The sequence below is a fragment of the Lygodium microphyllum genome, chromosome 8, assembly GCF_053477565.2.
Source record: "Lygodium microphyllum isolate KBCC chromosome 8, Lygodium_microphyllum_v1.1.10, whole genome shotgun sequence".
In the NCBI taxonomy this organism is placed as follows: Eukaryota; Viridiplantae; Streptophyta; class Polypodiopsida; order Schizaeales; family Lygodiaceae; genus Lygodium; species Lygodium microphyllum.
The window spans coordinates 111,249,797-111,264,176 of NC_141142.1; the positions used below are offsets into that span (position 1 = coordinate 111,249,797).

Here is a 14,380-nt window from a genome sequence, read left to right on the forward strand (position 1 = left end):
ACTGAAATCAACAGCTGATAATTGAATATTATCAAGGGATTTCAGGAGCCAGCCCATCCCGAATTGATTTGGGGTAGCATTTGGCCAGCCAAGGGTCAAATTGGAGGAGAAGTCCTGGGTGAAACAAGGGGCAAATGACCCAAAAGGCTTGCTGGACATTTATGACAGTAAGAGCAATTGGTTAGGAGGAGATTGAAGAATCTCAAGTTGTACTTCTTCCAATTGAATGAAAGCTAAAGAAATACCACAAGGGGCGTTAATTTTGGGGCCAACAGGGTGTCTACTGTCCAAGAATGTTATGGTAAAGTGTGTATTTCATTTTACGTGCATTTATTTATTGCTGTAATTAACTCTTAAATCAGGCTATCACCACCCATTTCAAGAAGGAAGGCTGGTTTCACCAAATCTCTCCTCGGCGCTCTCCATCCATTGAAAACTCAAGTACATCCACCAGCGGGATTTCCATTGGAGTGGCCGGTGGAAGAGAAGACTTGGAATTTGAAGAAGAATCGCCGTCAAGAGACTCGGGCTCCAAAGGAATTGTCCTGGGGGCCCAACTCTCCCTTGGATCTCCAAGTACGGGGTGCTCCTCACTCCCCTTTGTGGCCGGAACTTCCACGAACTGCACATCTCGGCTCGTGTAGACATCCCGCTTTGTGAGATCATACAAGCGATAACCTTGGGATTGAGAGCTGTAGCCATCAAAGACGTGTCGTCGGGAAGCCGCCTCAAACTTGTCACGCTATGTCTTCGGGATGTGTACATAGGCGTCACACTCAAAGGTCCTGAAATAAGAGACATCAGGTTTAGTCCCAAAGTAAGCCTCAAAAGGTGCCATCCTGTCAACGGCCAAAGTGGAAGATCTATTTAGGATGTGGACTGCCGTAGCCATTGCCTCGACCCACAGAAACTGAGACCTGTCGTCGGGAAGCCAACAAAGACCTGTCGTCGGGAAGCCGCCTCAAACTTGTCACACTACGTCTTCGGGATGTGTACATAGGCGTCACACTCAAAGGTCCTGAAATAAGAGACATCAAGCTTAGTCCCAAAGTAAGCCTCAAAAGGTGTCATTCTGTCAACGGCCAAAGTGCAAGATCTATTTAGGATGTGAACTGCTGTAGCCATTGCCTCGACCCACAGAAACTGATGTGTCTGTTGGTGCTCCATCATGGTGCGCGCCATCTTGATCACACTTTGGTTCTTTCGCTCCAAAATGCCATTCTCTTGAGGAGTGTTGGTATTAGCAAACTCCTGGTGAGTGCCCCTATCTGCACAAAAACGAGTAAACTCATTAGAAACAAATTCACCACCCTTGTCTGATCGCAAGGTCTTCAATCTCCGGCTAGATCGATTCTCCTCGAAGAGAAGCCATTCCTTAAAGTGGGAGAAAGCCTCTGACTTCAACGTCAAGAAGTAGGCCCATGTCATCCTGCTGTAGTCATCTACGATCAACATGAAGTACAAGCTCCCCTTTAGAGACTCATTGCTCATCGGGCCACAAAGATCTGTAGATACAAGCTCCATAGGTGAAGTAGACCGTCTCTAAGCTTTGTTGGGAATCGTATTCCTATGCTGCTTCGCACGAATGCAGGAGACACGTGGTTGCTGGTTCACCACTATGTTTGGCAAATCTCGAACAAGTAATCCTCGTGACGCCGTTTGAAGATACTTATATTTCAGGTGGCCAAATCAAGCATGCCATAGCTTGGATTGTGTCTGAGGGGTAAGAAGAAGAGAGGTAAGAGTGAAAGAAGACTGCAATTTGTAGATGTCATTCTCCTCATACCCTGAAGAGAGAATCTTCCTCGATCCACTATCAAGAATGCGAATAACATCACTGTCAAACTCCACCGAGAGACCAAGAGAACAAATCTTATGTACCGAAAGTAAATGATACCCTAGACTCCTCGGCATTCGATGATGAGACATACTCATACTCATCCTCATTGATGAGGTTACCATCATTATCAAATGATGGCTCCCTAGGTGGTGGCTGTGTAGGCAGGGGGGGTGTCATCATGAGGCACAGGATGTGAGCTACTAGAGCCTCGCCTTACATATGTTTGCAAGCCACTCGAACCACCCCTCCTCGATGATGGAGGGCGTCGAATGACCATGCCCTTGCTACCACCTACTCGAACTCCTCGCCTACGAGCACGTTGATTGCGAGTGTCACGAGTATTTACTGCTATAAGCTCTCTATAGAGCTTTGCAAAAATCATCTCCTCCTCGTCCACCTCCTTATGTATACTCGGAAAAGTGTCACCCATCAACTTGAATGTATCAACATTCACCTACACAATGCAGTGATGGATGTAAGATCGATTATTGTAAATGCTAAAGTCTAAATTGTAAAGTATAAACTTCAAAGTTCAAAGTTTAAAAGTTAAAACAACAAATTTAAAATTTAAATGTTATGGTTAAGCGTTTAAACTTTACTTGCTTCGGACTACCCATGCTCATCATAGCTCTCATCATGGGTAAGTTAATGCGGCAGTAGACTAACCACTCTAATTGTTGTGTGCTAAGCCGATTGTGAATAGACTAGCCACTCTAATTGTTATGTGCTAAGCCGATTGCGAATCTGTGTGTGAATGAGAGAATAGGCACTCCAGTTTCTTTCACATGCACCCGAAGAGCAATCCTGGGCAAGGATCCTCATGGCTAAGGGCTGAAGGGTCTCTAGTGCGTATCCAAAGTTTTGACACCAAAATAAAGGCTTCACAAGTGACTCTCTCCTCCAACAAGTGGGAGAAGGGGCCTAGGGGTTGGGGGCCTTGCGGCCTGGGGGGAAAAGAGAGAATCGAGATAGATCATGGCTATGCATAAATCAAATTTCAATTATAAATCATGATATTATCATAATGAAAGAAAGTGAAACAAATTTAAAAGGCAAATTGCAGTGTATACCTCAATGATAGCTTGTTGAATGTGGTGGTAGATGAATGCGCTGGTCATCGTTGTCTTTCTCTAAGAAAGGCAACCGATCCACGCACATGACTGGGAGCTTGAGAGAGAGAGGATTGTCTCTCCGGCACCGCATGAAGCTCCACTCTTTGTCTTTTACCGAAGCCAGATGCGGATGTGGAGCCCCCACCACCAATGGTAGAGGCCTCTCCCGCATTGGTTGAAGATATGCCCACATTGGATGCTTTCTCGTTAGTAGGCATAGGAGTTGGTGCCGATAAGCCATTTCCTCCTTTTGTGGATCCCCCTCTCATCTTGGCGAGAATCTTCTCCGCAATGTTTTGAGGGATCTCCTTGCATGGAGCAACTTCCACCCCCCCCCCCCCCCCCCGTCTTGGAAAGATGTTGGAAGCCGAGTTGCACCACTTGTATAGTGTTTCTTGCAATACTTGCATGTCCAATGGTGGGAGTTGGACTTAATTGTATCCCTCTCCACATGGAACGCATGCAAATTAAAGGCCTCGTGCTTCTCACGAGTCATGGTGCTGATGACGGATAAAGAGGTCTGTGTGAGAGAGAGAGAGAGAGAGAGAGAGAGAGAGAGAGAGAGAGAGAGAGAGAGAGAGAGAGAGAGACTTGAGTCTTGACTCTTGACTCTTGAAACTTGAAAGTTGAGTCTTGAAAGTTGAAAGGGAGGGAGACTTGAGAGAGGCTCGAGGGTAAAGTTGAAAGAGCAAGAGTGAGAGAGAGGGGATGGGAGGTGAGAATGCTAAATGCTTTGATACGGTGCGGGATAGAGGGGATGGGAGATGAGATTTGAGAATGGCAAATGCTTTGATAGGGTGCGGGAAAGAGGGGATGGGAGGTGAGATTCGAGAATGATAAATCACAAGTCCATTCAAGAATCAAGATCCAAGAGATGAAGATGACAATGGTAAGTGCTTGCTGAATTGGTGTGGAAGCATGGAGGAGAGGAGCACCTTTTGTAGATGAGAGAGGATCAAAGTTCAAACAGTCAAAGAGGGGTCAACGGTCAAAGAGAGGGCTGCTAGCTAGAAGGAATCCAAAGAGGGTTGGGGAGGGGAGTGCATGGCTGGAAAAGAGGATGGGATGAGGTATCCAAGCTTTCCACCCCCCAAAAAGTGCCATGTAGGTAGGCGGAGTAAAAGCGGGGGAGCAAGAAACCCTTGACATGGGATGTAGGATGCCCGGGCGAGGTGGTCTAAATAGGCGCAAAATCACGTATGAATTCGTATGGTACGAACAGATCCGTATGTCGTACGGAGGCAACTATGGCAGCTTGCTAGGGCTCTTGTCTTCGATTCCCAAACCTTCTTCAGCCCGCTGGAGGTGATGAAAAGGTAAAATCTGCACTTGAAGGCAAAAAACACAGCCTTCTTTCTTCTCTATCAGCAGAAAAACAGCAGCAGCTTTAGCAAATCTTCTCTTTTCTCGCACACCCATGCTCGCCTCAGCCTTGTTTTGAAACGCAGCCCACCTGCTCGCACTTGAACACTGAAAACGCAGCCTTGTGTCGCGCTGAAAACTCCTCTTCAGATAGGTCTCAGTCCTCCAATGCTTTGATACCATGTCAGAGTGAAGCAATGCGGAAGCGAATGACCATGACAAAGAGTGAACGGAGAGAGAAGAGAGAGAGTGAAAGAGATAGTGAAACACAGAAAATCTGCAGTGAAGGATGCTGTATAAGGATGCAGAATTATACACGGGTGCAGAGAGAATATCTGCGTATGTCTCCGCCTTGAGGACCTCGATCTCCCTCATTCTGAGTGCTATCTCCGTCACTGGTAGGCTGAAATCTGTCAGATACAAGTGATGAAGTCTATTGGAAACTCAACCTTTAAAAGGCTGAAAAGAATGCCTCGAAAAATGCCCAAAATAGGTAGGTGTAGCCGACTGCAGTCGGATAGTCCGACTATTGCCACATGGCAAAATTGCCACGTAGCACTGTTGACGTGGCAGGGAACTGACTCCTAACAGGGCTTGGGTCCAGTTGGACACATTTTGGGCATGCGTGTGACAAAGAGATAGAGAGTAGAAGCTCTTATTTCTCTCACAAGAAAAGTACATCGGCAAAGTACTCGATTGTTTCTCTATGGCAGATGCTAATCCAATTGGTGTTCCTTTACCACCATACCTAAAGCTTAGCAAAGTAGATTGCCCAAAAGATGATTAGGCAACTAGCTCTATGAGGGGTGTTCCTTATGCTTCAGCTCGTGGGCCACTCATATATGCTATGTTTGCCATTGGACTTGACATTGCTCATGCAGTGGGAGTTGTGAGCAGGTTTATATCAAATCCTGGCAAAGCACATTAAGTAGTGAAATGCATCTTCTGGTATCTTAAGGGCACACAAAGAAAATGTATTTGCTATGGAAAGGGTACGTTAGATCTGTAGGGGTATTGTGATGCAGACATGGCAGGTGACTTGGATACTCGCAAGTCTACTAGCGGGTATAGATTTACTTTGATTTGTGGGGCCATTTCTTGGTGCTTCAGATTGCAAAAGATAGTAACACTTTCTATCACTGAGGGTGAATATATTTTAGTCATTGAAGCTTTGAAAGGTGTTTGGCTTAGTTATTTAGTCGAGGATTTTGGGCTGCCCACCAAAACACTTGTCCTTGGATGTGATAGCCAGAGTGTTGTATGCCTGGCTAAGAATGCCATGTTTCATGCACGTACCAAATGTATTGATGTGCGGTATCACTTTATCAGACAGGTTCTAGATGATGGCCTAGTCACACTGACTAAGATCAAAACACAAGATAAACCTGCAGATGTTCTCACTAAAAATCTTGCAAAGGCTCAACATGAGCATTGCATTCGGCTAGTGAGAGTTGGTTAAAGGTTCACTTAAGATCTTTAAGTGGGAGGTTGTTGGGTGTAAAGGCTCTTATGCTACTTCCGTGTATATATTTATCTACACATGTGAACACACCCTTGTGAGTGTAAGTGTACCGTATCCTAAGTATAAATACATTCTTTTATTCTTTGTGTGTACCACACTGATACATACCCATCTCTTGACTCTCTCACTGCACTGCACAACTGAACACACCTCGATTGACGCACATACTATCTGAGTGCTTTCTCTTGCACCCTTCACAATTTGTTTGTTGATTGTTGAACCAACAAGGAGCTTTTGGATTAGCCAAGGAGATTGTGGAATCTCGATTTGTAATACATCTATTGGCAATTGAAGTTAAAGAAATACCAAAAGGGGCATAAATTTTGGGACCAATAGGGTGTCTTTTGTCCAATATTATAAAGGTAAAGCTTGCATTTCAATTTATATTTGCTGATTGCTGTAATTAAATGCTTGATTAGGGAATTGCCATCCTCTCTAAGGAGGGCTTCCTAGAGACTGTGGAGAAGTAGAATAAAAAGTTGTTCAAGTCTTGAAAGGGATAGATCTGAAAATCATCTTCAAAAGAGGCCAAAACAGCAAAGAAAGAGCTTGGAAACAATGGCACAATGCAGAGAATTGACGGCTGCAAATAAATGTTTTATTTGTGAATAGGAGTGTCACATTGCAAGATCTGTTCCCATAGGTAGCAAGCTGGAAGTGCACGAGGCAATTTCATCTTTGTATACATGGCAACCCGTCTAGGCCTCAGAGAGGAGATGGAATCCATGGGAAAAGTTGGAATGGCATGTAAAGGCCATGCAGAGCTTGTCACATCGCTCATTGGAAAGCTTCAGATATGTGGACAACGAAGAGTTGTTCATTGCTTCACTTGAGCGTACTGATGTGTTGCTTGTATGCCATGGTGTCACTGTATACATGCAATGATTGATTCACATGCCAAAAAGATCACTATTTAGCATAAGAGAAAGACTCTTACACTTGATGTAAAGTTGAAAGGAGAATCTATTTCTGTTGTATTTGTAGTTGCTATTTCTAAAGTAATTAAAAATCATTTGTTAGCGCACTTTGTTTTTACTAACGATAAGGATGATAGTGAGAATATTGGAAATATCTCTAAGTTAGAGAAGGATCACATGTCATTTCTAAAAATGTGTATTGATTGCTTCTCATAATCACTTCTAGTAAGTTACCGCTTGGAAGGCCTAAAGATCATGACATAGACTTTATCCTTCGAAGTAACTCACCTAATAAGCCACCCTACAGAGTCCATTCAACCTAGCAAGAGGAGATTACGAGTCAAGTGAATGAGTTGTTAGAAAAAGGGCTAATTCAACCCAACTTATAATTTTTTTGTTCTCTAGTGTTTTTGGTGTAGAAAAAAGATGATTCATGGCATATACGCATTGATTATTATGTTTGAACAAGATCACAATAAAGAATTGGTTTTGGATCCCTCAAATCGATGATGTTATGGATAGATTGCAAGGGGCAGCCATGTTCAGCCGTATAGATTTGAAAATTGAGTATCATCGGATATGCATTAGATCGGAGGATGTGTCTAAGATAACTTTCAAGATATCTTTTGGGTTGTATGAGTTTTTTGTCAGGCCTTTTGGACTTATGAATGCTCTTGCCACTTTCAATCAGATGATGGATTGAATCTTTAGGCCACACAAAGGATTTGTGGGCATTTTCTTTGATGACATGATTGTCTATTCAAAGAATGAGGTAGAGCATAGAAAACACTTGGACAGTGTGTATAATAAACTATGCGAGCATACACTGTTTATCAATGACAAGAAAAGTGAATTCTTTTTGCATGAGATTCACTTTTTGGGGCATATTGTATTGGTTGATGGTATTCACATGGATCTTGCAAAGATCGAAAACAAAAGGATTATGGTTGGCTTTGAGAAATATACATGAGATCTACAGCTTCTTGGGACTATGTTCTTACCACAGAAAGCATGTACGTTTGCTGAAATTGCATCTCCATTGCATGCTTTGCAGAAGAAGAATATGCCATTTAGATGGACAGTAGTTGAAATTTCAGCATTTAAAAAGTTGAAGGATAAGATTACTTCAGATCTTGTGTTTGTCTTGCTTGATCTAAGGAAGTTTTTTGTGGTTCAATGTGATGCATGTTGTAATAGCATTGGGTTGTGGCTTATGAGAGCCAAATTCTCCAGTGTAGAGAAGAATTTATAGGTCTTAGAAAGAGCTCTTGGTTGTAATTGATGCATTGTCTATGTGGAAACTTATTTGTTGGGGGTCTGATTTTACAATATAGACATGCCATCAAACTTTGAGGTACTTTTTGACGCAAACAAAGTTGTTAGAGAAGCATATGAGATGGGCAAAATTTCTCTCTATATTTCATTTTCAGATTGTACTTATTGATGGTTAAAACAATATTGTGGTTGATGCACTATCATGTAAGTTACAAATTTCAATTGTTAGCATGGTTTATCACATTGAGATGGATGCCATGAAAGAGTAGTATGTTGTTGATTTGGACTTGCTAATGTTTATGATCAGCTTTACAGCGGCCATAGACATGAGCACTTTGTGCTTAGAGATGGATTTATGATGATGCATGGATGAACATGTATCATAAAGGAGTTGAGGCTTAGAGTTATCACTAAAAGTCACGCTCCTTCGTATGTAGGACACATAGGTACTAATGCCACAGTCAAGGCAATGGAGCATTTTTTTAATTGGCTAGCTTTGAGGCATGACATAGAACAATTTGTCAGGACATACATCATATGTTATAAGGTAAAGCATGATAGGTAAGATGTCGGGCTTGTTGTAGCCCTTGCCTATTCTAGATAGGCCTTGGCAGAGCATTGCAATTGATTTTATTTTTGAGTTTCCTAGGACACCTACAAGGAATGATGGGATATGAACTATCATTTGTAGGTTTAGCAAACATGTCAATTTTCTTCCGGTAAGAAAGAAAATAAAGGCTAACCATATGGCACGATTATTTTTACAGTATATATTTAAGTATCATGGTATACCAGAGTTGATTGTCAGTGATTGAGACTCTTGGATGACTAGTTTATTTTGAAAGGGGTTGTTTAAGAATATGGGTACCACATTGAAATTCTCCTTATTCTTTCATCCGGCAATAGATGGTCAAATTGAGAAAGCAAATTCCATGGTGTTGGATCTTTTGAGGTGTTATGTTTTAGACCACAAGGCATAGTGGGAGGAGTGTTTGCGATTGATTGAGTTTGTGTACAACAACAGGGTGCATAGTTCCACTGGTAAAGCTCCATTTGATGTGGTTGAGGATGGCGAGAAGATACCACATATCTTGCAGACTAAGGATAAGATCTTTGAGGCTCATTATTATGTGGAAAACTTGGATGCAACCTATGCAAATATGAAGTATGCACTTTAGAAATCACAGGAAAAGCAAGAGAAGGAAGCTAATCCTCATAGATGTGCTTTGCAATTTGCAAAGGATAATTATGTATTGTTGCGTTTTGAAAAGGCAAGGTTGAAAAAGATGAAGGGAAGAGAGAGGTTGTATCCGAAGTTGAGTATGAGATACTATAGGTCCTTTCAGGTGTTGGAAAAGAACAATGATGTGGCATATCGGCTGAAATTATCTCCACATTGGCGGATACACAATGCCTTTCATATCAATTTGTTGAGGTCTTTTTGTGGTGATGTGCAAGAGGATGTATCTGCTGAAATTCAGCTTGAGGTTGACAAGTTACATGAGATCTTGGTACTTAGGTGGATCTTGGAGCATAAGGAAAGAAAGGTTGGAGGTAAAGTTTTCAGGAGATTCTTGGTGAAGTTTTAGAACTATTCACCAATGGATGGAAGAGGATGACTTGGTAGACCTTCCTCAATTGTTGCAACTTTATCTAGATGCCTTTTAGTTAGAGTTGACTTCAGTTCGGGCTTAGTTAGGTTCAGTAGAGCAGGGGTCTAGAGCATTGCCTGATGCTCAAGGGGGAGGTAGCACTTCCACTCCACCAGTTTTGGACAGCTCTCGTATGTAGTGGAACTTGGATGTATTCAGCATGCACAATGATGTGGCATATCGGCTGAAATTATCTCCACATTGGCGGATACACAATGCCTTTCATATCAATTTGTTGAGGTCTTTTTGTGGTGATGTGCAAGAGGATGTATCTGCTGAAATTCAGCTTGAGGTTGACAAGTTACATGAGATCTTGGTACTTAGGTGGATCTTGGAGCATAAGGAAAGAAAGGTTGGAGGTAAAGTTTTCAGGAGATTCTTGGTGAAGTTTTAGAACTATTCACCAATGGATGGAAGAGGATGACTTGGTAGACCTTCCTCAATTGTTGCAACTTTATCTAGATGCCTTTTAGTTAGAGTTGACTTCAGTTCGGGCTTAGTTAGGTTCAGTAGAGCAGGGGTCTAGAGCATTGCCTGATGCTCAAGGGGGAGGTAGCACTTCCACTCCACCAGTTTTGGACAGCTCTCGTATGTAGTGGAACTTGGATGTATTCAGCATGCACAATGATGTGGCATATCGGCTGAAATTATCTCCACATTGGCGGATACACAATGCCTTTCATATCAATTTGTTGAGGTCTTTTTGTGGTGATGTGCAAGAGGATGTATCTGCTGAAATTCAGCTTGAGGTTGACAAGTTACATGAGATCTTGGTACTTAGGTGGATCTTGGAGCATAAGGAAAGAAAGGTTGGAGGTAAAGTTTTCAGGAGATTCTTGGTGAAGTTTTAGAACTATTCACCAATGGATGGAAGAGGATGACTTGGTAGACCTTCCTCAATTGTTGCAACTTTATCTAGATGCCTTTTAGTTAGAGTTGACTTCAGTTCGGGCTTAGTTAGGTTCAGTAGAGCAGGGGTCTAGAGCATTGCCTGATGCTCAAGGGGGAGGTAGCACTTCCACTCCACCAGTTTTGGACAGCTCTCGTATGTAGTGGAACTTGGATGTATTCAGCATGCACAATGATGTGGCATATCGGCTGAAATTATCTCCACATTGGCGGATACACAATGCCTTTCATATCAATTTGTTGAGGTCTTTTTGTGGTGATGTGCAAGAGGATGTATCTGCTGAAATTCAGCTTGAGGTTGACAAGTTACATGAGATCTTGGTACTTAGGTGGATCTTGGAGCATAAGGAAAGAAAGGTTGGAGGTAAAGTTTTCAGGAGATTCTTGGTGAAGTTTTAGAACTATTCACCAATGGATGGAAGAGGATGACTTGGTAGACCTTCCTCAATTGTTGCAACTTTATCTAGATGCCTTTTAGTTAGAGTTGACTTCAGTTCGGGCTTAGTTAGGTTCAGTAGAGCAGGGGTCTAGAGCATTGCCTGATGCTCAAGGGGGAGGTAGCACTTCCACTCCACCAGTTTTGGACAGCTCTCGTATGTAGTGGAACTTGGATGTATTCAGCATGCACAATGATGTGGCATATCGGCTGAAATTATCTCCACATTGGCGGATACACAATGCCTTTCATATCAATTTGTTGAGGTCTTTTTGTGGTGATGTGCAAGAGGATGTATCTGCTGAAATTCAGCTTGAGGTTGACAAGTTACATGAGATCTTGGTACTTAGGTGGATCTTGGAGCATAAGGAAAGAAAGGTTGGAGGTAAAGTTTTCAGGAGATTCTTGGTGAAGTTTTAGAACTATTCACCAATGGATGGAAGAGGATGACTTGGTAGACCTTCCTCAATTGTTGCAACTTTATCTAGATGCCTTTTAGTTAGAGTTGACTTCAGTTCGGGCTTAGTTAGGTTCAGTAGAGCAGGGGTCTAGAGCATTGCCTGATGCTCAAGGGGGAGGTAGCACTTCCACTCCACCAGTTTTGGACAGCTCTCGTATGTAGTGGAACTTGGATGTATTCAGCATGCACAATGATGTGGCATATCGGCTGAAATTATCTCCACATTGGCGGATACACAATGCCTTTCATATCAATTTGTTGAGGTCTTTTTGTGGTGATGTGCAAGAGGATGTATCTGCTGAAATTCAGCTTGAGGTTGACAAGTTACATGAGATCTTGGTACTTAGGTGGATCTTGGAGCATAAGGAAAGAAAGGTTGGAGGTAAAGTTTTCAGGAGATTCTTGGTGAAGTTTTAGAACTATTCACCAATGGATGGAAGAGGATGACTTGGTAGACCTTCCTCAATTGTTGCAACTTTATCTAGATGCCTTTTAGTTAGAGTTGACTTCAGTTCGGGCTTAGTTAGGTTCAGTAGAGCAGGGGTCTAGAGCATTGCCTGATGCTCAAGGGGGAGGTAGCACTTCCACTCCACCAGTTTTGGACAGCTCTCGTATGTAGTGGAACTTGGATGTATTCAGCATGCATCCAAGCTACTGTGTTGACGGTATGTTTGACACGAGATCACAATCAACTTGGAACAAAACCAAAGACGTTTGGATTTCTCTCTAGGGACTGTGTATACCATCCAAGGTACTATGCTGATAGTATGTCTACCATTCAAAAGGGAGCACAATCAATGTGGAACAACCCCAAAGGAGTTTGAGGGGGAGCGTTGGTTCTGTGATCACATGGGCTTGGTGGATAATCATTCACTTTGTCCTCATCCGGGATAACACCTGGTGGATGGTGCAATCCTTACACAGCACTGTTGTACCCGTGGAGGCTCAACCTCGTGTGAGTGGCTGTCATTTCTTCCCTCTAGATACAAGAGCAGTCTGGAATGGCTGGTAGAATATGATGGTGTATGTCTGTAATACACACCGGATTCTTCTCAGCCTCAGCACCTTAGGCCAAACTGTGTGCTCTACTAGCTGTGCTACACTGGTGAGTTCTGTTTGGAGATTGTACTTCTCAACAAATTGGTGGCTATGGTAGAACTGCATGGGATCCAAATGATCCATGATCCATTGAAGGGCTGGCCCTGTATGCAGGAATATTTACTTTGATAGTGCCAAGATGCACAATGGTGATCTCTTCAAGGTGAGGTTAGGATACCAATGCATGGATCCTGTTCCATTTCACTCTTTGTTTGGCGAGTGTCATATTGTGGAAGCTCAAACAAGAAACTTCAGTGATATTTGTTGGGCCATTATTGATGGGTGTACCTCTTTTAACAGATGCATAGATGAAACTACTACGGGCTTCTGAGATCTCAAATCATCTCACAGATTGTGGCTCATCTTAGTAAAGTTTTTGCAATTTGTAAATGAGATTGTCTGCTCTTGAGTTCACCTTCCACAAGGATGTTGCTGACCAAGACTATTTCCTGCAGGCTGAAGAAAAGCATATAGAAATTTTGGGACAACTTCTGTATGCTGCAAAGAAGGTTGCACTTCAGGAAGGCCTTGAGGATGGTTACAGAGTTGTTATCAATGATGGGCCCAAAGCATGTAAGTTTCTAGCGGATTTAATCAGATTTTGGAGTTGAGATGGATGTAGGACTTTGGTTCAATCTATGGTGTTTCTGTACCTGCAGGTCAATCTGTCTACCATCTTCACCTTCACCTTCTTGGAGGCAGGCAGATGACCTGGCCACCTGGTTAATTGACACTCCATGAAAGAGATGATACAGGTGGCCTGGTGGTATTGCTATGCAATTTTGGCGAGACATTGAGAGTATGAAGCATAGGGCTTTGTCTGTGAATTTGGTGAACTCATGTGATTTCAACATTTTATTCCCTTTTAAGCTTTATGTGAAATGAGACTTCAGATATTGTTATTATATTGATGTCAGTCTTTGAATGCCTTAATGGTCATGGATAGTTATGGCTGTGGTATTTGAAATTGGTTCATGACGCCTGAAGTATTAAAACATGAATTAGTGAGATCCTCTTAACCTATTGATCAGGGATAATTGATTAGGCTTGAATTGGCATGGATTTGCAGCAGGCTCAATGTTATCATAAATGTCTAACACCTAGTGAAACCTTGTGGCATGATTTTGGTCCCTCGAAGAAACTGCTGACTGTGATGGGAATGGTGATATCAAGCAAGTGGAACTGGGCCATCCAAAATGAAAAGCAATCAGATCTGACATAAGGCAGTCAGCAATCATTCCCTTAATCTGTTAAAGAACAGGAAGAAGAGGTCGGTCTATACCCTTAGGGGATGGCCTCAGTGGTTGGGTTGATGCCAAGGCCAACATCCTTACGAGGGTGCACATGATCAGTAAATGAGTGAAGGCTCACGCTAACTACTTTGCTGTCCCCTAGTGTCACATGGTGAATTCACTACTTAAATTACACCTTTTACACCTGTTTTTAGGCATCAAGATTAAGATTGTATTATTCATGATATGGGTGTTTTCTTAATGCACTTATTTGCATGCACACCTGCCTTGCCTAGGGTAGTGTAGACATGAAATCATATAGGTCGGGTGTTTCATGTTCAAGTCCACAAACTTCAGGTAGGTGTCTTAGAGGTTATTGCATGCTGGTTGGCTTTTCCCACATTCTTTAGCTGTAGTCAATATCTTTAACGTGTTAGGAAAAATTGAATTCAAATAAACATAAAGTAAAGAACTTCTATGTTGTAAAAGTCCTTATGGTCAAAGCCATTGAAGATTAGGACCATTGTGAAGAGGAAAAATTGGATCTTGCAATTGTACTTCTCTT

At 42.4% G+C, this 14,380-nt stretch overlaps 1 protein-coding gene across 1 annotated transcript in view; it reads left to right on the forward strand.

Annotated features, from left to right (window-relative positions):
* HIT3 (HIS triad family protein 3) overlaps positions 1 to 13,509 on the forward strand; it is a 37,128-nt gene extending 23,619 nt beyond the window's left edge. The window contains exons 4-5 of the mRNA XM_087683394.1: positions 13,039 to 13,156; positions 13,243 to 13,509. Coding sequence (XP_087539520.1) covers positions 13,039 to 13,156; positions 13,243 to 13,310 — 186 coding nt within the window. The 3' untranslated portion in view covers positions 13,311 to 13,509. The remainder of the gene's footprint in view (positions 1 to 13,038; positions 13,157 to 13,242) is intronic.
* The last annotated feature ends 871 nt before the right edge of the window (positions 13,510 to 14,380 follow it).